Below are 23604 nucleotides of genomic sequence, written 5' to 3' on the forward strand. Positions count from 1 at the left end.
ACTACTGAGACCTGACCACCTCACCAACACCCCCCCCCCTCCCCTTTCAGTACTGAAACCTGTCCCTGTCACCAACCACCCCTCTTCAGTACTGAGACCTGTCCCCCCGACCATACCCCCCACTTTCAGTACTGAGACCTGTCCCCCTGCTTTTCAGTACTGAGACCTGTCACCCTCACTGAACCCCCCCCCCCCCCCGCCTTCAGTACTGAGACCTGCCCCTCTCACCAACCATCATGCCCCCCACTTCTGGCCAAACCCCCTTCAGTATTGAGACCTGCCCCTGTTAACTAACAGTCCTTCCCTCACTTTGCTGCTGAGACCTGCCCTTACAATCATCTCTCTCCCCACCCAGTACTTAAGCCTGCCCTACCTACTGTATGTTTCGCAGTCCAGTCAGCTCCATTCCTCAGCTTTAAACCTGTAGCCATGCAACTTTCTTATCTCAAGTGCCCATTCAGATTACCTTTGGTCAATTCCTGTTATAAAACATCTTGGTCTTCTGTAGCGTTGTGTAGGAGCTATATAAATTCATCTTGTCACACTTGATGTTTGTACTGTCTGTATTTTAAGAGCTGATTCCATAAGCTGACTTAATTGTTCTCCTGATGTTTAGTTTGGTTTGAAACTTGGTTTTGTTGATGGTGCGTGGTTTCTGATAGCGAGGTTGCTTTTACTGGAATAAACCTGCTGATTGGTATGTGTTGTATTGTGCCACATTGTTGATTGACTTTAAGGTTGAATATCAACTTCCTGGTTTTTGTCCTAGTCTAAAGTGGCACACATTTCTTTACAGATTAGTCAATCCAATTAAGTGTTGCTGTAATAATTGCGCACAACGTAGTCTTGCAAACAGCAATCGGTATGTTATGCGGAAACCTGACATATAATGTTGGTTAAGGGCTAAACATTGGCCAGAACATCAGTGAGAAAGCCCCTGTTCTTATTTGATATAATTCCCTGGGATTTTTTTTAACATCATCTGAGGACAGTCAGACATTTGGTTTTAATATCTCACCCAAAGAGCATTCTGATTGCAATACTCAGTACTGTGAATGTAAACCTGAATTATGGGCTGACATTTGTATAATGGAGCTTGAAGCCACAATCTTCTGGCTCAGCCAATCCTGCTACTATTGAGTCAGGACTGACATTGTTTGATGTTTATGATGAGCTGTGCTGCACAGCATGACACTTCATACCTGGCATCACACTGCATTTTGTGTTTTAAGGTAGGTTTTTTTTTTCAGTTTTTTTAAAAAAATTCATTACTTGGGACATGGGTGTCACTGACTAGGCCAGTGTGTATTGTCCATCCATGGTTGCTGTTGAGGAGGTAGTGGTGAGTTGCCTTCGTGAATTGTTAAAGTCAATTTATTGTAGGCAGCCCTGCAATGCTATTAGGGAGAAAGTTCCAGAATTTTGACAGCAGTACAGACAGGGCAGCTCTATATTTCCGAGTCAGAATGGTGAGCAGTTGGATAGGAACTTGTAGGAGGTGCAGTTCCCATATATTTTCTGTCATTGTTTTCTGGATGGTAGTACCATGGGTTTTGAAAGTGCTGTCTAAGGAACCTTTAGTAAATTTCTGCACTCTATCTTTATAGATGGTACACACTGCTGCAACTGAACTTTGGAGGAGAGAGTAGATGTTTGTGGACATAGTGTTAATCATGTAGACTGCTTTGCCCTGGATGGTGTCAAGCTTCTTGGGTGTTGTTGGAGGTGCCTGTCCAGGCAAGTGGGGAGTATTCCATTGCCGTCCTGACTTAAGCTTTTGGATAAAAGTCAGGCTTTAGGGAGTCAGGTGAGTTACTCCCTATGGGATTCCTCACTCTCTTGTATTTAAATAGTTAGTCTAATTCCATTTCTGGTCAATGGTAAACCCCCAGAATGTTGATTTCAGTGGGGTAATCAGTGATAATGCTATTGAATGTCAAAGTGCATGGTTAAATTCTGTCTTATTGGAAAAGACGTGGCACTTGTGAGACACAAAGGTACTTGCCACTTGTCAGCTCAAACCTAGGTATTGTCCAGGTCTTGCGGCATTTGGACACGGACTGTTTCAATATCTGAGGAGTTGCGAATGGTACTGAACATTGTGCAAACATCAGTGAACATTCCCATTTCTGACGTTATGATAGACGGAACATCATTGAAGCACCTGAAGATGGCTGGGCCTAGGACACTATCTTGATGAACTCCTGCAGAGATGCCTTGGAGTTGAGATGACAGACCTCCAAGAACTACAGCCATCTTTCATTGTGCCAGGTATAATTCCAACCACTGGAAAGTTGGCCCTCCATTTGTGACAATAAATACATCAAATAAAATCAAAAAAATTTTGTTGAAGGACTCGGACTCTGTCCTCACCTCCTGGAGTTCGGCTCTTTTGACCATGTTGGAATGGAAGTTGATTTGAGGTCAGAAGCTGAGTGACCCTGGCAGAATCCAAGCTGAGCATCACTGAGCAGGTTATTGCTATGTTTGATAGCACTGTTGATGACCCCTTCCATCGCGTTACTGATGTTTGCAAATGAACTGTTGAGATAGTAATTCTTCGGGTTTTGTCCAGCTGTTGTGTTCAGAGTATAACAAGGCAATTTTTTATTTGTCAGTGTTGTAGCTGCCCTGGAACAGCTTTGCTTGGGGTGAGGCATGTTCTGGCAGTTTTACAGTGCAGTAGTTTTCCAGTGCCTCATACCAGATGGAATTAATTGAATTGGCTCTGTGATGCTCGGGATCTCTAGAGGAGGCCAAGATAATCAGTTGCTTGGCTCTTCCGGCTGAAGATTGTTATAAGTGCTTCGGCCCTATGTTTTCCACTGTTGTGGCAGGATCCCTCCTCGGTGAGGATGACGATATTTGTCAGACTACCTCTTCTAGTGAGTTGTTTGCTTTTCTACCACCATTCACAACTTGATATGGTAGGATTGCAGAATTTAGATCTCTTTGTGGAATGGCTTAGTTCTCACTGTCTGTGCTGCTTATGCTGTTTGGCACGCAGCTAGTTCTGTGTTTAGCTTCATTTTGATATGCGCCTGATCCTGCTCCTGCTCCTGCTCCTGCCATGCCATTCTTCAGTCTTCATTTGAGCCTGGGTTGATTTCCTGGCTTGATAGTAAAGAGTGGGGATATGCCAGACCATGAGGATGCTGATTGTATTAGGGTAAAATTCTGCTGATGGCACTCAGCATCATGTGATGCCCAGTCTTGGGTTGCTCAATTTGTTTGCACCCTTTTCCCATTTAGCACGGTCGTGCTGCCGTAGAAAGCAATGGAGCGGGCCTCCATTTGAAGATAGGTTGTTGTCTCCAATAGCACTGTGCAGCGTTCACTTTTATTGATACTACCACTGACAGTTAAATTTGCAGCAGGCGGATTAGTGAGGATGAGCCCAAGTATAGTTTTCCCTTTCGCTGGTGCCTCCCTCGCTGCCTGTGCAGCCAAGCAGTTGTCCCTTGGGACTCAACCAGCATCAATGATGCTTCTAGGAATTCATTGTGGTCTGTGCCTCCTTTTTCCATGCTTGTGGAGTGGACCGTTCAAACCATGCACAACCAAGAATTCCACTTTTAATAGAGAGAGATGCCTGTGGTCTTGCATGGCAGGTTCACAGAAGTTCCTCAAATGTTGTTCTCCTTTTGAAAGAGATTTCTGTCAAACTATCTCAACATAATATTTACCCATTTCTCTCACTGTGAAGCATGACAATGAGTAAGCCTGGGTATGGGAAGCATGGGTGCTGCTCTCCCAGACATGCTGAGCACTTAGCTCTGAATTGCACAACCTGTGCTCCTTTTCCCATGTTTATCATATTCACGCAAAGAACTTCTTAAGATAGCTGAAAGACAATTCCTACTAACTTGTTGCACTTCTTCAAGACAAGCAAGCAAAACCATTATCTTTGCTGACCTCTAATTGCCCATGAGCAATGTTGGTGTCCCACCTCCGTGAAGAGATGTAGTCCATCTGTCGTATGGTTGCCTGCAGCATTGTTACAGCGGGAGTCTTAGGTTTTTGCGCAATAGTTGAGGAGCCAAAATTGTTCCATCTTGGCATGATATGTGGTTTGGAGGGAATTTTGCAATTGCTGATGTTCACGTATATCTGCTGCCCTTGTTCCTCTAGATATCCTATTTTATACTATGTTCACTACACAGAGCAGAATTAGCAACCTAGAGCTGTTCAAAATTTTTCTTAGTAATCCCTTCTGGCACTTTGTAGATATCAGCAGACTGAGGTATACCCACTAAATGACCATATCAAAATCGAAGACCTAAACACAAGTACATGTAAGGTGTAATTAATGCATGTATCTTAGCTTAACTAATAAGAACAATGTAAGAGCATCAGATGCCTTTCACTCAGCACATTCTTTAGGTGCCTTGTTATTGTCATTCCTTGCCCTCTGAGGATTCTTATTCTGTCTGGCCTGACTCATCTGTATCTTTCTGGTACCTTTAATGTCTTATCCACTGGGAGCTTGGAGCAAGTCTGTACAAATTATATTGAACAATGTTAGTTTTATATTCAAAGGTGCTTTCATTCTATTTTCATTCATGCTTTGACTCTAAGGAAAATGCCTAAAGATTAAGATGAAGTGTGCTTCATTGTATTACTGTACTTGACATCTAATCAAAAACTAATCTGAAGATGCAACGTTCAGAGGAGATGTGAAAAGACAAACAGATTTTTGATCAGTAAGGGAATTGACTGTTAGAGGGAAAAAGGCAGGAAAGTGGAGTTGAGGATTACCATATCAGCCATGATCTTGTCAGATGGTGGCGCAGACTCGATGTGCTAAATGGCCAAATTCTGTTGCTATGTCCAATAATCTTATGGTCATATAGATTTTTATGATACCTTCTTAAATAGTAACATTGCCTTGAGGCATTTTACCAAACAAAATATGACACTTAAGCCATGTTAGTTAGTCGACCAAAAGCTTAGTCGGAGATTAAATTTCAAGGAACATCTAAAAGGAGCGGAGAGATGTGAAGCAACTGAGATGTTTAAAATGCGTATTCCATTGTTTGGGACTGAGGTAGCAGAAAACAGGCGCCAGCGGTGGAGCACTTAAGGATGTGCAAAAGGTGGGATTTGGAAGAGTGCCAAAATCTTGGAAGATTAGAAAGTTGGAAAATGTTACGGAGATGAAGAGGTGAAGCATATCAAATTCAAGGCATTGTCCATAAAGATCATCAAGCAGAGTTAATGTGACTGGGACAGAGAGAGAGAGAGAGAGAGAGAGAGAGTTAAAATGTAGGCTGCATTGTTGGATGAGCTTACATTTATGGAGGATGCAGCGTGCCCTCCGGCCAAATAGGCATTAGAATAAAGGTTTTGTGAAGACTTGTAGCTTGGTTTGTGGATGAGGTTGTAGCCGTGTTTGCCGAGCCAGTGGTTTTGGTTGTAAGTGTTCCGTCATCCTGTTAGGTAACATCATCTGTGCACCTCCAATGAAGTGTCGATGTTCTGTTCCACTGGTTATATGCCTCAATTTGTTGGTGGTCCACATTACTTCCCTTTTTTTCAGTAGTCTGTACACAGTGTCTAATTCCATGCGTTTGTTGATGGAGTTCCGGCTGGAATGCCAGGCCTCCAGAAATTCCCTGGTGTGTCTCTGTATGTCTCGTCCGATTATTGATGTGTTGTCCTTGTCAAATTCATGTCCCTCATTGTTCGTGAGTTGTGAGACAAGTGAGAATTGGTTGTGTCTCTTGGTCACTAGTTGTTGTTCATGTATGCAGAAAGTCAATTTTCTTCCGGTTTTGCCGATGTAGTGTTTCTCTCAATCCTTGCATGGTATTTCGTATATTACCCTAGTTTTGGGTATGGGGTCCTTTACATTCAGTAGCTGCCATAGGGTGGTTGTTGGTTTGTGGGCTACTCTGATACCTAGGGGTCTGAGTAGTCTTGTGGTCATCTCTGAAATCTCCTTGACATATGATAGGGTGATAAGTAATGCTGGTCGTGCTATATCTTCCTACTGTTGTCTGTCTCAGAGGTAACTGTGGATTGTGCTTTTTGGACAGCCGTTTCTCTTGAAGACTCAGTATAAGTGTTCCTGTTCTGCTTTACATAGTTCCAGTTTGCTGCACACTTGTCTCAGTACAAACAGACAATAAGGGACACAAATTCAGCTGGGACAATACATCAATAATCGCACAAACCATACAGAGGCTTGCCAGGGAATTCCTGGTGGCCTGGTATTCCAACCGGAACAACATCAGCAAACACCTTGAATTAGACCTTGTGTACAAACCACTGAGAAACAAAAGCAGAAGTAATAGCAACCATCCCAGCAAACCAAGGCATATAAGTAAAAAGTGGGACAGAGCACCGATGCTTCATTGGAGGCGTGCTGATGGTGTTACGTAGCAAGGTGACGAAACATCTGCAATCAAACACACTGGTTCGGCGAACATGTATTAGAATAGTTGAGTCTTGAGGTAAAGAGGGATGGATGAGGGTTTCAGCAGCAGATTTTTAGAATTAGACGTCTAGCAAGGCAAAATTAATTGGTCTTGGTACTGGAGAGAATAAGCTGTCCATCAACACCGCAAGGTAGGCTATGGAAGTGTCTGATCTGTGAAACTTAGTAATGGTTAGTGGTCAAAGCAAAGCAAATAAAAATGCTAATAAATCGGTATGTGGCGGTGCTGGTGTTGGACTGGGTGGACAAGGTCAGAAATGGCATAACATCAGGTTATAGTCCAACAGGACCCTCACTCCTCCTTCAGGCATTAGGGAGAGAGGTAGCATCTGATGCAGAAGTAAAAGAAAAAAAAAATCATGCCATTGAGGATGTATTAAACAAACCTAACATGCTATTAATCTTCAATCAGTTGGAAAGTTTTTTAATTGGTTAATATGTATGTGTAAATCCCTGAATTTCTTTCAAGTCACGGCCTTGAGAGAGCTAAAGTTTTTATCGGTGTAAAGAAGAGATGTCATTTTAGATCAGACAATGCATGTTCGGTGTGAGTCTTGTTTAGAATCTGTTTGTGTTTTTGGTTTGGAGTCAGACTGGCTTTATTACGAAAGTACAAATTTATAAAATGCCACATTGACTGTATAAATTATGTGCTTTGTGAACCAAATTGAATGTATCTGCAAATACAAATTCGCCCCACAGATTGGGGTGTGTGTGCGCGAGAGTTTATCGTCACGTACTGGAGTACAGAAGTACAGTGAAAAGTTTTACAAATTGCCTGTTAACATGCCATTTTTATGTACAAGTACCTTGGTACAAATTTTAGATACAAAAGAGGAATAAAAAGAAAAGTAGTTGCATTACTTTACAGTTTTTAAAGAATAAGTTAGCAATAAGACCTAGTCAAAGGATTGACGTGACAGTCAGATTTTAAAAAAATTCTAAATACACATTACATTGCAGCAGCTCAGTGCAGTGGCTTGCCCACATGGTCTGACTGCAGCACTAGGCTCCAGTTTGCGTCATGGTATGGGCCCTTGGCTACTTCAAGGTAAGTTTCCGGATTGCTTTCTTCATATGGGCTGCTGCTGCAGGACTGCTTCACTCATGCTGGCTGCAGTTCCCAGGAATCGCCTCACCCTCTCCATCCACCACTTGAGAATTCGCCATAGCCGCCACTCAGATTTGTCTCGGTGACTCGCCAACTTCTCCATTTCCCCTAATGCAGAAGGTGGAAAGAAGAGAGAACAAAAGGAAGAGAATACGTGGAGCTCTGCTGGAGTGTCTTACTGTGCCGCCATCTTGCTGGAGAAAAATCCATGGCATTTCCAGGTTTTACAAAAAGTTATTGGTCTGAAATGTTAACTCTGTTTCTCTCAAGTGCTGTCTGAGTAGTCACTGTTATGCTGTCTTTATTTCAGATTCCCAGTGTCTGTGTATTGCTTCTGTTTTTTTTATTTGTGATCAACATTATTTCTGTTGAGATTTAGTTATATAATTGGTCAGATTTTTAATCAGAGCTGAATTTCCTAATTCAACCTATGCCACCAACAGTAAAGCTTGTTTTTTAATCAAATATTTCAGTAAGTGAATCAAGACATTCAATGAGTATTTGTCTCTTACCTGAAAAAATAAACATGTAAGTGCATAAAGTCGTGTGCACTGTAAAAGAGATACTACCTCAATTTTCTAAGTCTTTTTACAGACTGAAATGAATAATGATATTTAATGGGCCAAACATAGTTCTGTGGTTGTGCCACTAAAGACTTGTAAGGGGTTTTTTGAAGGTGGGGGAGGTGAAGATTCTTGAGAAATATTTTCTTGTGAGTAGAACACAAGCACTCTTATAGGCTCATAGATATTGTTCCGGAAGTCTTTTAAAGTGTAAATCCAATTGCTAATTAGATCAAGCCTGCTACCCCATCCAAATATATTTTCGCATAGGTTTGCAGCTCTTTACGTAAACAAAGTATTTTCTGTGTGAGTACTGATGGTCACTTTAGAGGGATTTGCCTTGCGGTTTTTGTTGAACTCAGCTGCATAAAGGAGCTGAGGGCAAGGGCTTTAAATGCACCAGCATTTGATCTGCATACAAACATCTTTGAAAAAGAAATTCACTTCAATGGATGATAATATCTTGTACAAATTTTAAGAATTGGTTTAAATGCTAAGTGTTTAGTGTAAAGAAATAAAACATGCCCATGATCGGGGGGTGGGGGGTGGGGGGCGGGGGAAGGCTTTCTGTATCCTGGTAATGAATGCGATCTCTGTTATTGGGGTCATTTTGTGTTTCACATTTTAACTACTTGCTCTAATTCCCATGACAGTGAAACGCTACATCAGGAAAGGAATTCCAAATGAATATCGCAGCCTTATCTGGATGATTGTTAGTGGGGCCCAAGCACAGATGGAAAAAAATCCAGCTTACTATAAGAAGCTCCTGGAAATGGAAGAAGATCCAAAGTTGATTGATGCTGTTAAAACAGGTAATACTCTTCCATCTAAGCAATACCAACTAAGACATTTAATTTCACTGCTGATGGTTAATTGACATGTTACAACTTATCTAATTTTTTTTCCTCAAAAGCGTATTTTGGATGTTGGAAAATGGCAAAATATTTCAGATTGGTAGGCACCTGACAACCAGACTTGCATTTTGAATGATGTTTACATGTTTTTCACATAAATTTATATCTCTCAATTTAAAGGCAGAAAGTATGTGTAAGTGTACACATTACATGTGCTCAATGCTAGAGGTCAATGATTAGTTAGCAAATACAAATTATCTTTCTGCTGTATTCTTACAATTTTTCTCAATCTCTCTTTCCTATCGTGGTTGTTTCACTATCATTATTGAAAGTGATGAATTAAGAAAGTCTATTTGTCATTCTAATTTTGATTTTCTTCCCTAAAAATAAGTTGAAGTTTGAAAGCAAAGATTTTGCGGGTAACCAATACTGAGAGTCAAAATATTGGGCTAGGAATGGTAGAAAATAAGTTGAGGGATATATGGAAGGGAGGAAGTGGTTAAGCAGCCAAATGAAAGGCAAGAACCAGGGCAGTGAATGAGCCAGAAGCTGGGTTACAAAACCACATTTATTGGGCCACATTTCTGCTCCAACATTCCCAGCTCATTTGTGGCCTGGAGAAATTAGTGGCAACAGTCATGCTCCAACCATAACCCCATTGCACCAGAATGAGAAAGAGAAGCAGTCATAGGGAGAAAATGGGAGTAGGAATAATTGGCAAGAAACAGAAATGTGGAGACAATAGGAGCAAGGATCAGAGTTACCCAAAACCTTGTTACACATAAAGCCACTCATTCCATTGTGTCTAGCTTATAATTTTTCTAAATCTTCTTCCTCTACACACACATTCTGAGCCTGTGCCCAGTATTGCCTGATAAGTGCCAGAAACCTTGGAATAAACTTTTTAAAATACTTCATGCAAGTACCAACAATTTGGTGCCATAGCTTAAAGGGATCTTTAATTGTTGACAACACAAAAGCTTTCCTGTTTCAGTTCAAGCAGGAATCCATGGAGAAGAATGTTTGTTTGGTTCAGTATAGAGGTAGGTCAGGGCTGTCATTATTCTTTTGATAAAAGTGTTTCTGGTGTACTTTTGCTGCAGTCTCTACCTAGAAATGTGTCTCCATACAGATTGTGGCCTATCTTGCTAAATTCTTGACGTTTTCCTGTTTTTATTCCAAAATTCTCACTTTGAGTCAAACACATTTTAATTATTTTTATATCTTTTGTGATTTCATTGCTATATTGAGAAAGTTCTAAGCACTGTTTAGAAGAAATGTTTTGCTTTCGCATCCGCATCAGAAATGGTTAACTTAAATTGGAGTAGTTGTTATAAAGTAGATTTCTTGTCTAATCAAATTCTAAAAACAGCTGTTTGGGATTCATGCGGTGAAATGTTCTAGTTGGAAAGCACTGCCTGAAAAGCAGGTGGATACAGATATAATCTCTTTCAAAAGAGAACTGAAAAAGTACTTGAAGGGAGATGCTTCCAGGCCAAAGGGAGTCGGGCTATTTTAATTGCTCTTTCAAAGGACTGACCTGACTCCAGTATTTCAACAGTGCATTCCTCACCCAGACAATGGTTTGTTGTTCCTCGTAGAATCACTTCAATCCCTACAGAGTGGAAGCAGATCATTCGTTCATCAAGTCCACACTGATCCTTTGAAGAGCATTCCACCCCCTGCCTGACAACCCTGCATTTGCCATGGCCAATCCATTTAACCTGCACATCTTTGGACTGTTTCGGAAACCGGAGCACTTCTCATAAAACCAAGTAGAAACTGAGAAGGTGCAACCTTGACAGAGACAGTAGCCTGAGGCAGGGAATTTAACCTGGGTGCCTGGCATGGAGAGGCACTGATGCCAACCTCTAAGCCACAATACTACCCCTCTTAACCAAGATTTCTAATTTCTCAATGTGGCTTAGGTGTCAGACCATGGCTGGTCGCGTTCCTTTAAAGAATGGTGAAACCTTACCCTATGCTAAGCTTGCGTGTACAGAAGAGTTATACTTAGATCAAAAAAACCCTTGAGTGTGAAGCGTTTCTGGATTATTTGATATGATATTAAACAAATCTAAATTTATTCTTTCTACTCTCCAGTGTATGTTTTTGACAGTCCCCTTAAATAGTGCGCCTGTTGTTCTTGATCCTTCCGTTAATGGCTTGGTTGAAGTCCAAATCTACCCTCCACTTCTCTTCTAGTAATCAACCCTGGCTTGGTTAATCTAACTACTTAACTGAAGTTCCTCATTTCTGGAGTTAATCGTGAGAATCTTTTCTGCACTTTGTCTACTACTTTCACACCCTTCAGTGTAGACCCCAGGACTGGATGCAAAATTCCAGTTACAGTTGAACCAATGTGCAGTGAGAAGGACACTAGAAAAGTATGTTCGGTAGACAGTCAATGGATAATATTTTACACTGAGTTTTCATAACACATGGATTCCTTTTAAGGCAAAAGTCCCCAACAGACAGCTGTAACTAACAAGGCAAGTTAATGAGATCAAAGGAAAAGACTTAAAGTTGCCAATAAAAGTAGTTATAAACCTGAGGAATGGGAGGATTTTAGAAATAAACAAAGAAGGATCAAGAAATTGATATGGAAAATAGAATATGAATATGCAATTGCAAAAAAACATAAAAACAGATTACATTAGGTTAGAGAAATTTTAAAGAAGGATTAAATTAACAAAAACAAATCTGTATCCATTACAGGCAGACCGGAGAAACTATAACAGAAAATTAAGTAACAACTAAAGCTAAATAAGTGCTTTAGCTTCTGTGAGGAAGACACAGAAAATTTCCCTGAAATAATCAAGATCCAAGGGTCTAGTAATACTGTGGAACTGAAAGATATTAGCATTAGTTACAAGTAATATTGGTAAAGTTAACTAATCCCTAATGACTTTCACCCTAGATCATTTGAAAGAGATGGTTACAAATGTTCGAGATTGATCATCTTTTAAAACTCTTAATTCTGCAATGATGCTTGCAGATTGGAAGGTTGCAAATGTGACTTCACATTTTAGGAAAGTAAGAGAGAAAATAGGGAACTTCAGACCTGTTAGCCTGACATGGACAGAGTCTTTGTAGATTTATGAAGAGAAATGATGCTTGACAGACATGAGATCTCTTATTTTTTAGGATGTTCCTGGCAAAGTCAATAAGATGGGACAAGTGGATGTGTATATTTGGATTTTCGGAAGGTTTTCTGATTAAAATCCTTCGTGGAGGTTAAAAGTCAAAATTAAAATGCATGAGATCAACGATAATATGAGCGTGGTTTGAGGACTCTTTAACAGAAAGAAAGCAGAAAATAAGAATAAATGAGACATTCTCAGGTCGACAGTCTGTAATCAGTGAGATCCTGCAAGGGTCTAGCCCTTCTTGGGGCTCAAGCCATTTACCATCTGTATCAGTTGGATTTGGATTTGGATTTAGGAGTCAACTGTAACATTTCCAAGTTTGCAGATGATGTAAAACTTGGGAATGAGAGTTGAGGAAGTTGCTAAAAGACTGTGTATTTGGGCAGGTTAAGTGAGTGGACAAGAACATGGCAGATAGCCTCACACATTGAAATTGAGTCCTATCCACCTCTGTAGGGGAAAGAAATGTACAGAATATTTCTTAAATGTTGAGAGATAGGAAAATGTTTGTGACCAAAAGATCTAGTATCCTTGTTTGTCATATAATGAAAGCTAGCATGCAGCTGCAGCAAGTAATTCAGAAGGCAAAAACTGTATGTTTGTCCTTTTTCACAAGAGGATGTGAGTACAAAAGTGAAGAAGTCTTGATCAGACTGCACCTGTTTGTGAGAATACTGTCTGCTGTTCTTCAACCCTTGGCCAAGGAAGGGTGTACTTGCCATTGAGGGACAATTGAGGAGATTTGCCAGATTAATTCCTGAAATAGTGGCACTGTCTAGGAGGTGAGATTGAGAAGACTGGGCCTGTATTTTCTACAGTTTAGTTGAATGCAGTGTGATCTCATAGCAACTTATGAAATTCTTAAAGTAATCGATATAGATGCAGAAAGGAATATTCCCTAGCTGTGGAATCTAGAACCAGAGAGACAGTTTCAAAGTTTGAAAATAAAAGTTTCACTTGTATCAATCCTTTTGATTGCCTGCATTGCATAACTGTTCATTCATAGAGCCATAAAGATCCTCCGCATAGAGAAAGGCTCTTTGGCATAGGCACAATGGGCCGATCAAAAACTACCACATAAATATTCTAATCCCATTTTCCAACACTTATTCCACAATCTTGTAGCCTTGGTGTCACAAGCACACATCTGAATACAACTTAAATTTTGAGGGTTTCTGCCTCCCCTAACAGGCAGTGATTGTAGATTGCTACCACCCTCCAGGTGAAAAGGTTTTTGCTCTCAGCCCCTCTGAACATCTGCACCTTATGTTAAATCTGTGCCCTTTGGTGTGTCATCCCTCCATCAGGGGAGAAAACATTCTCCCTGCCTGTCCTAGCTGTTACCTCAAGCCTGTTTAGAAGGCTGGGAGGGAGAGCCTGTGAGATTGTTTACTGATTTCAGTAGCAAACTTGGCAGTTTCTGCCTTTTGTTAGTCACTAATTTTTCATCAAGAAAATATTAATCAAAAGGACTTTAGAAATAACTAGTAACTTACTGGAACAATTGCAGCCATTGCAAGCAACTCTACACAGTAACCACTACTGTTACACATTGGACCACTGTCTCTAAATACTAAATGTTTATTGTGCCGGTGAAGAGTGAGATGTTCCCAGGTGTAAAATAACACCGTTTTAACTTTCATAGACTGTGATGCAACATAAAACCCTGAACGCTGATGTTGTTGAAGTCCATCTAGCTCCAGTTCTCAGCCCCAGAAGCAATACCGTCTGCAGGAAAATTGTCACACCGTGGAAAGAAGCACCATGGATTTGCCACATAGCTGATTTGTTTATTTTTTTGTATGTTTCATTATTGTGGGCTTTAAGTTATAATCATTGATGCAAAAAATCAACCTCCAACTGAAGGAAGTTGGAGAAAATAACTTGCATCTGACTCGGTGAAATTTGAGTGAGATTAAATGGAATAATTTTAATTGGTTTTGTGCTGTTCTTTGTTTTGTATTTGAATCACATTTAGTTTGTCACATGCTTAGGCAAATTAATGGTGTGCAGAATGAAAAACCTTTAATTATTTTTGACAATAAAGTGCTCAGTTTTGGCTTTGTCAGCTTTATGTAGACTGAGACTGTTGAAAATGTAGACACCATTTTATGTTACCAACATATTTTACCTGCTACATTTTGTAGGGGATGGAGGTGTGGAAAGATAGGAATGAATATTGCTTGTGGTTGTAAGGGGTAGTACTGAGGTAGGTATCTCAGTGGCCCTTTATCAGAAGATATTCTCTGCCCTTACTGTCTACTGTGTGCAATGAAGTAGAAATTTCGTGGTGGTGGTGGGAGGCTTTTCTAAAAAAAACATATGTGGTGTTTAACTGTAGTCAGTAAATTGTGAGATGAAGCTAATAAATTGATTTGTTACTATTTTTAAATCTGGAATTACGATGCAATACTCTCTTCCAAGGATGCATTGTGAACTTGGGTTAGAGTGCTTATGGATTGGAAGGCAGGAAGTTGGAATTTGGTATTTGTCAAAAGGGAGGGGCCGAAGGCATTGTGTGGTGCTTTTCTGAGCTGAGAGATTTAATATTGATATTTTGAGCAGCAGATACAGAGGACCTGAATTGAAACATTTGCAATGAAAGTTAGGATCCCAAGCAACATTTTTTAACAAGACAACAGGTTTTGAATTTAGCCAGTCAATTTGAACTAGATACCAAGATGCTTAAAAACTTATGACATTTAAGTCTAATGGTTTTGACAACATAGGACCAATCCTATTGAATGAAATATTGGTATGTCATCGAGTATAAAAAGACAGAGGCAGTTGGATAAAGCCCGAGAGCTAATGGCCCTCTCCTTGAGAGAGAATCACCAGTTCTCTCAGCCTCCTCCTATCTTTTAGAGAAAGCACCATCTAAATAACAATAACAGTACCAACGGCACAACTAGTTAATATTCTTGACAGAAGAATCCACGGAGAAGGCACCGAACATTCAGGAAGACACGTTACCTGGCTGTAATTTTGAGAGTAACATTTTTTTAATCTATATATATATATGTGTGTGGGGGACTTGTTTTTATTGGAACAACATACTACTGGAATCTTGCTTTTATTTGGGAATAGTTAGTAGTTAGAATGGATTTATTCAGTTCATTTGTTCACTTAGAGTTAGACAAATAATTATTACTTATTGATTTTTAAAGTGAGTGTTAGGGATTTTGTTTTACTTAATAACAATGAGTTGCTGAAAAGCAGGTTACACCACTTTTGATAATAAAATGTGAGGCTGGATGTACACAGCAGGCCAAGCAGCATCTCGGGAGCACAAAAGCTGACGTTTCGGGCCTCGACCCTCACATTTTATTATCTTGGAATCTCCAGCATCTGCAGTTCCCATTATCTCTCTTACACCACTTTTGACACTCCTTTTAACTGATTATAGGGCAAGGTGCTCCTCTTTGGGTGTTTTGGTTTTAGTTCTCAAAAGGGGGTGGGGGGCTAACCATTGCTTTATGACAATTGCTTCAACAAATAGATTTTAAATTTGTTATTCCGAACTTTGCAACTCACACTAAAATTTCCGTTTAGGTTAAAGATCCAAGCGAGCCAAAAGGATCAACTAGTATGTTTTAACTGCTCACTGCCCAAGCCTGCACAGTTACTCTTCTTCATAGTACTTGTTGATTTTAACCATTTAACTTGCAAACAATATCTGAATTCCCAACTTAGCTCTCAGTTAGATCATTTAGTAACTAATTACATATGGTTTTAATTTGAAGTCTTTTGATCTGAAGTTTCACAGTGACTCATGTCCTGCGTCCCATTCTCAACTAAATTTTATTCCATATTCACCCAAGCCAACTTGTAATGTTTTGGTGTTTAGATGTCCTGTGACAAAGTGCTCTATCATTCTTACATTAAGAGAAAGTTATGCAGCTCAATAGAGTAGGAGTAGAGGACAAGTAAAATATAAATTTAAAGTCATATGATGCCGCAATTACAAGTTGCCTTTAGGCACAGAAGTTACAAAAATAGAAATAAGCCATTCAAATCAACTAGTTCTGGTCCGTCTTCACCCTTCATGTGACGAAGTAGTTTGCATTATGTTACCCGTACTGTTCTGATATCCTTTCACCATTCCCTTTCCTCCCTTCCTAACGGTCCAGTATAACTTGAAAAGTGATCAAGCAATTGCCAGTAATCCAAAAAGGTGGAAGTCATAATTTCTCAATTGTCTGTGAAAAGCTTTCTCTATTTGGCTTTGTCTTCTAAATAAGAATATGAGCTAATAGTGTGGCACTCTTTGTTACAGAAACCAGGAGTGAGAGCGTTGCATATAAGGAAACAGCTTTCTGCTTTGTCAATGTTACACAATTAATGTCAAAGTACTTACAAAATTAAGTCAAGTATTTGGGGAGGCTCAATGGTTAGCACTGATGCTTCACAGCAGCAGGGACCCGGGTTCTATTCCAGCCTTGGGCAACTGCCTGTATTGAGTTGGCACATTCTCCTGTGCCTGCATGAGTTCCTTCTGGGTGCTCTGGTTTTCACCCCTCAGCCCAAAGATGTGCAGGTTAGGTGGATTGGCCATGACAAACTGCCTGTTGTGTCTCAGGTGGGAAATGCAGGGATGTGCTGGGGGGTGGGTCTGGGTGGGATGCTGTTCGGAGGGCCAGTATAGACTCAAAGGGATGAATGGCCTGATTCCACCATGTAGGGCTTCTGTGACTCTGTGATGATTTGTCAAACATTGTTACACTATCAATACACACCCTGAAATATTAGTGTCAAGATGCCTGTGCATGTACAGATGGCACAGGTTGTCATATCAACTTGACAGAGAATGTATTTGCACATAAGTGGATGTAGCTGTTGCTCAAGGAACCCATGTCCCCTGAACTCCTGTCAGCTCTTATCCACAACCAGCACCATTCAGTTCTGAAACTTGTTGGGCAGTGAGTGGCACCCTCTGCACCTGTAAACTGCAAACACAACCAATATATAGTTAGTACATATGGTTATTAATTTGCAGCACACAAGCCAGCTTTATCTATGTTTGTTAACCAACTTACTATTTATTCAACTGTTTCTTCCCTGATTCTATCTGTTTTGGCCACAAATCACAAGCCCACCAAACGAAAGGCCTTTTGAAACCCCATGTATGGTCTTAGCTACTTTTCCTGTTACTTCACTGTTTAATACATTTGACTGGTCAGGAATCTTTTTTTGCTTTTGAATTCCAATAACTTTTAAAGCCACTAATGATGTCATAACTGGTCCATGTTTTCCTGGATTTTTTTCTTCTATTTGGGAAAAAAAGTAATGGAATAACATTAGCTTTTCCTTGGCACTTTACCCTTTTGTAAACTCTGCCATTTCTTACTGAGAGCTGGGGTTGTAGTGTAGAAGCGGATGGACTACTTACCCCCGTAACTTAAAATGTAGAGTGAAAACTGACAGATCAAGAAAACCTGACCTTACAACAATAATAAGACACTAAGTGATGTTACCAAGGACAGAATGAGACTTCTGCCCTTTTTACAAGGAAGGGGATCATGCCCATGGAAGTAGGCAGTCAAACTGACTGGTATGCAGCACAACCAGAGGGTAAAATGTGCTTGTTTAGGAAGGTATATCAGGCTTAGGAGTTTGGAGATCTGGTGCCACCAGGCTAGGCTAAGGCATGTGGATTTGTAGACAGACATGAGGATTTTAAATATAGTGTTAATGAGCAATCTTTAACTCAATTGAGATTGGATGCTGAATATGTAGGACTAAGTAGAGCCCAGGATATGTGCCAGAAAGTGTAAGACATTGGAATTTATGGTTGAGCATGGGAGGCATGCAAGGAAAGTGCCAATCAATTGAGTCTGGGGTAATCAAGGCATCTATAAAGAGCCCTTGCTACATAATGGATAGGAATGGGGAGTTTAAGGCTTCATTTAGAATAAAACAGGGGGATAAGACTTTGAAGTTTGATTCTGTGTGAAAGCAGCCAGAGTTGGACCTTTCGTTATGTAGTCTACAACGGTTCAAATGAAAGGCACATCTTTCTGAAGACAAGTAGAATTGGCTGCTATGCAACAAGTGCTGACCTTCCCATAAATTCCCACGCCAGGGAATGAATCAAAACACGCAGAGCAATGATTACACTTGGTTTAAATTCTGGCCATGCTATTGTCTGTATCAAATTCTGAGAGAGGCAATGGTAGAAGCGGAGCAGATTAATTCAGGAACACTGCAAAGCTGTCTTGTGAAGTGGTTTTGCAAGTGTCAGGGTTTTCTTATTTCAATAAATTTCAGTCCAACCAACAAAGAAGGATAGTGCTAATCCACTAGGTTGAAGATGTGGATGGTGAAATTAGCTGTAAGAGAGTGAGACCAACAACAAATTCTTTGCAAGTGATCAAAGGTGACTGTTGATCACTTACTAGGTGTCGTGTTATTGGTTAAGTTTATCTTGTATTATTCAAGTCTGAAATCATGTCCCAACCTAAAATTATCACGGAGCAGGCCAGACATGGAAACAGCCAGTCTGACTTTGTGCACTTCTCTGGATATCTAGGTCACCCCTTTTGGAGATGGAAATCCCTTTTTGATATGGTCCTTGGTTACCTTTTGTGGGAGACAAGATGTCAATAAGAATGGTTAACAGTCGACAATGATGTGTGTAAAAAGTGCAAAATCCCATTAACGATCAAACTCATTGACTGTGAGAAAATTAATTGGGAAAATGGACCAATGAAGGCATTTAAAAGTTAAGCCCTTAACTCTTCGATACAGAAATGTCTGGAGTATTTTTTAAATCGTTTCTTGCTATTTTGCCCTGATTGTTGACAGAAGTCTGAATTACTGCTGAATGAATAGATGCAGAACCATTGATTATGTACAACGGGTTGTCTGCCATTTCATGCTTGTTTTACAGTTCGAAGTGCTTATGGACTGTTTGTGTGACTATAAATTAACTCTAATGAATTGCTGTAGATGTACTTGAATAAAATATTTTGTTAAAAGATTTTTACCTAGTTGAAGTGTGTGTAATTTTCATTTTCTGAATTAGTGTTTTCTTTCAATATCATGAAGTCACAGTGGACATATAGAAACCAACACACAATTCTGGAGAAACGTAGCAAGCTTGGGAGCATCTGTAGGGAGAGAAACTGAATTTATGTTTGGAGTCTAAGAAGACTCTTCTTCAAAACCTTGATTGTTATGACAGTCATTATGATGTGTGTCCTACTGTCTAAATTCATGTCAGGATGGGCCTGTGCTGGGATTGTTCCTTCCAAAATGAAGGAAATCTTTATTGATTGATTTAACCTTGGTAGATCCCATGTGTGTTTGGATGATTTAGAATTTTAAGGTGGATCTGTAGAAATGATGGATTTGCTGCATCCTCAGCTGAAATTGGGTTGTTTATCTTACATAAGATGTCCTCCAGATGGGCTGCTCTTTTTTTTTTATGGAGGGTTGGTTTTGTATATTATAATAGCAGCTAGTTATTGTTTAATGGTAGAGGAGCTGACCATCTTGTTGGAACAAGCAGTGAAACTGTGTTGCAGCGATGATTCCAAAGTCTGTGTCAGTGTTCCTTATGAACTCTAGTCCTCGGACAGCGTTCGTACAACACTGTAACCACCTCTTCCCAAGTGCGGTGTTTGAAATAGTTTTCTGTGCCCATCCTATAGTATTTGTTTGCTTTCCAAGGTACGTTGGGAGAGGCGGGTGGAAATAGTTTGATAAAGATAGATTCTCCTTACATTAGGACTGAACATGCTTTTTAAAAAAAGTTTTTACTTGACTGTAAAACACATTGAGGCATCCAGTGGTCATCTAAATGGAAGTTTTTTTCCTTCATTTTTTTCATTCTTTCTCTCTCTTCTCACTGTGTCATATAAATTACAGTAGTCATATCATTCAGTTCAGTGAGTTTAGTTCTACACAAGCGTCCTCCTGGCCTATTTAATTTCTCCCTATCAGCACGTCCTTCTGTTGTTTGTTTTCCCCTCATGCACTTATCTAATTTCCCCATATATGCTTGAAGTCAGCACAGTTAGTTGACTGACATAGTTGAAAAATCCCAGCCATTAATTCCCACTTTGTCTGTAGTTTGATCTTGTTTTGCATGAAGGATAATGATCATGTCTTTCATGAGTGATTCACTTGATATACATTCTGACAAAGCTAAATGACGACGTCCAGGATATGTTTGCCCTGAAGCCACAGTCTTTTGAGATGTAAACTTGGCTATTAAAAAATGATGGCCATAAACTAGGGTGGAGAATTTGTGAACAAGTATTGTAGAGACTGGTTTGTGTAATCCAAATCCTTGTATCTGAATATTCCAAGTCTTGACGTAGCCATGAAAGATTCATGTTAGAGAAAGGTGATTTCAAACTGGAATTGTTAAAACTACGCCATTCAATGATGTGACAGGACGTTTTCACCATTTCATGGTGAGATTTAAAAGTGAAATTTGTTTGCTTTGAATTTTCAGACATTAACAGAACATTTCCTGACAATGTACAGTTTCGCAAGACTGCAAACCCCTCCTTACAAGATGCACTCTTCAACATTTTAGTGGCGTACGGAAACCATAATAAAATAATTGGTTATTGCCAGGTACGTAATTTCTTTTAAAATGTTTTTGCTTCATAGTTCATGGGTGCAACTGGCTAAGCTGGCCACTTGTTGCCCATCCTTTAATTGCCTTTTAATAAATGACTGGCTCACTTGGCCATTTCAGAGGGCAGTTAAGAATGAACTACATTTCTGTGGGAGGTTCATTCAAGCCAGATCAAGTAAGGATCACAGAATTACCTTTCTGAATGTCATTAGTGAACCAGGTGGGTTTTTGCAACAATTGCTGGTAGTTTTATGGCCACCGTGAGTGAGGCCAGCTTTTGATTCCAGGTGGAACCAAAATTCAATGAATTCAATGAGCTGATGTGTAACCAGAGCATTGCCCTGGGCCCCTGGACTTGTCTGGTGACATTACCACTACAACATCACCTTCTCAGTTGTACAGGTCGTATGACCTGATTTGTGTACAAGCTAGATGCTTTTGTGGTACAGGCCCATCCTCAGAACACTTTTCTCAGATGTGATAGTGTCCACAAACTTAGATCTGATGTCTTAAAAAGAAGTAATGAGTGATCAATACGTAGAGAATGGAAGCACAAACTTGAGCCATCAATGATGCAGTTGGAAGTTGAGTGTCTATGAAACGTGAACAGGCTGAATGTGATCCTGTTACCATCACAGATTTGTCTGCTGTGGAGTCGGTATCAAATTTCTGAAGATTGGTTACATTGGACAGCTTAGTACATGACTAAATAATTCATGTAATGCAGAAAATGCCTGACCAGTCTCTTCAGTCCATTCTTCCTCCTCATTCTTTCTGTTTTTTTCTGCTCTCTCGCTTTGTCCTTTTACCTATCACTTGCCTGCCCCCGTCCCTTTGCCCTTGTCTTTCTGTAAGTTGGACACGCGTGCATTTGCCTGTCTTTCAAGTTTACTTTGCTTCTCCTTTTCTGTTCTCCCATTTCTGGCCAGCAGTTTGTGCCTATTTTGTTTTCATTCCTCATACATACCATGTCTCTATTTTCATCTGAAATCTCACTAATTGAGCACATGAGGTGGAAGTGTTAAACAAGTGAAAAACATAATCAAACTAGGGGGATAAAGCATATAATTGTGCAAAAATGGCCATCAGGCCAGATGGTAAAGAATGGGGAGAATGATTAAAGATTCATCGGACAGAGAAGTGAGAATGAGAGGAAGCTAGCTAAAACTGTACGCACAGATTGCAACAGTTTCTATATGTATTTAAAAAAGAATAAGTAAATGTTGTCCTCTAGAGAGTGAGAATGTGGAATTAATGATAATTGGTTAGGAAATTGAATAAAATGAGAGGATTTTGCTGCCGCCTTCTCTACTAAGAATGCAAAAATATTTCTAGTATCAGCTATAAATCAAGAGGTGGTGGGGAGATTTGATCAAATTACAATATCTACTGAAGCAGTACTGAACAAACTAATGGTGTTGTGGGCTAATAAGTTGATAGGTGGTGATAAACTTCATCCAATGATGGCTATAACTTTTCAAGATTCACTTCCTTCTGGAAGGGCTGGATCAGCCTGGAACGTAGCAAGCGAAAATCCTCAAAAGGGAGGACCAGTTATCTTGACATGTATTGTGGGGAAGTTGTTGAAATCAATCATTAAGGCATTATTATAGCTGGGTACATGGTGGGGTGCGGGGGGGAGGTGGGGGGGAGCGTGAAATCTCCATGTAGTTGGATAGAATCAGCACAGCTTTTTTGAAGATCATGTTTAACCAAATTTTGGAGTTCTTTGAAACCATAACATGTGCTATGGATAAAGGGGAACCTGTTGATATACTATGTTGGGATTTCCAAAAGGGATTGGATTAAGTGACATATCAAAGGTTATTACACAACTAGGAGCTTATGATGTAGTGATTAATACATGAGAACGGATAGAAGAGTGGCTGGCTAGGAGAAAACATAGTATGCATAAAAAAAGTCTTTTTCCTGATTGACAAGATGTGACATGAAGCCCTGGAAGGGGGCTGTGCTGGAACCTCAGACTTTCACAAATTACACCAGTGAATTACATGACAGGAATGAAGACCTGTTGGCTAATTTTGTACGTGACACAACAGCAAGATAAATAAACTGGTTACAGTGATGACCTATCTTGTCAAAAACACTTGAGAGCAAACTTCATTATTTCTCCAAAATTGGGTATGAGATGAATTGGGCAGTCAATTGGAATCTGGTAATCAAACTCAAACTGCTCAGCCATGACCTTGATTAAATAGTGGAAGAGGCTTGACAGTAAATGGCTAACTTCTTGTCCTAGTTCATACAGTCGTGTATTTTCTCAATGAATATCTGCAGCCTTGTCCTTGACACCATGAAGCCTGCTGATTATTTTCAAGTGAGCCCTCTGGGGTACATAGCTGTAGGCTACAATGCAGATTAAAAAGTTTCCTCTGTTGAGCTCCAAATTCTGAGCAAGTAGGCAACGGGTCTGTACAGTTCCCAGTCTGCAAAGAAATGCCTTTTCTACATTTTTTTTCCCTGAGACAGGACACATGAAGGAAATTTGAGGGAAAGAAGGAGGTGATAGAAATTGTCACCATCCTCCATCGTTCTGAGATCACATTCTCTGACCAGGTTTTTATACCATCTGGTCTTTGTAAGACATGATGAGTAGACAGGTCGGTAAGGCTGATACGTTGACTTTAGACTTTAGGCTTTAATAAGCAGTTACTGTTATGTTGCTGGCCCTCAGCATAGTCTCTGTGCTGCTGGAAAGTATTTCAGTTTTACTTATGTTGTGATTATCACTTCAGCACATTAGTTGGAATGTGCCACTAGTATTATCGCACTTCCGTTTCCTGTCAAATTTATAGTACGTCTTCAGCATCATTTAAGCTGACCATTGCCAGATTTATCAGCAGTAACAAACTTAACTCATTAAGTTCTGGGCCATGA

At 40.0% G+C, this 23604-nt stretch overlaps 1 protein-coding gene across 4 annotated transcripts in view; it reads left to right on the top strand.

Annotated features, from left to right (window-relative positions):
* grtp1a (growth hormone regulated TBC protein 1a) overlaps window positions 1–23604 on the top strand; it is a 61387-nt gene that overhangs the window by 8666 nt on the left and 29117 nt on the right. For 2 of the 4 annotated variants that reach the window (XM_048540381.2, XM_059650446.1), the window contains exons 3-4: window positions 8767–8925; window positions 20578–20702. In XM_048540381.2, coding sequence (XP_048396338.1) covers window positions 8767–8925; window positions 20578–20702 — 284 coding nt within the window. Of the gene's footprint in view, window positions 1–6453; window positions 6571–7577; window positions 7772–8766; window positions 8926–20577; window positions 20703–23604 lie in introns of those variants that run through there. The other 2 variants (XM_059650445.1, XM_048540383.2) reach the window with 2 other exon arrangements.

The sequence above is a fragment of the Stegostoma tigrinum genome, chromosome 12 (genome assembly GCF_030684315.1).
Source record: "Stegostoma tigrinum isolate sSteTig4 chromosome 12, sSteTig4.hap1, whole genome shotgun sequence".
NCBI classification, from domain to species: domain Eukaryota; kingdom Metazoa; phylum Chordata; class Chondrichthyes; order Orectolobiformes; family Stegostomatidae; genus Stegostoma; species Stegostoma tigrinum.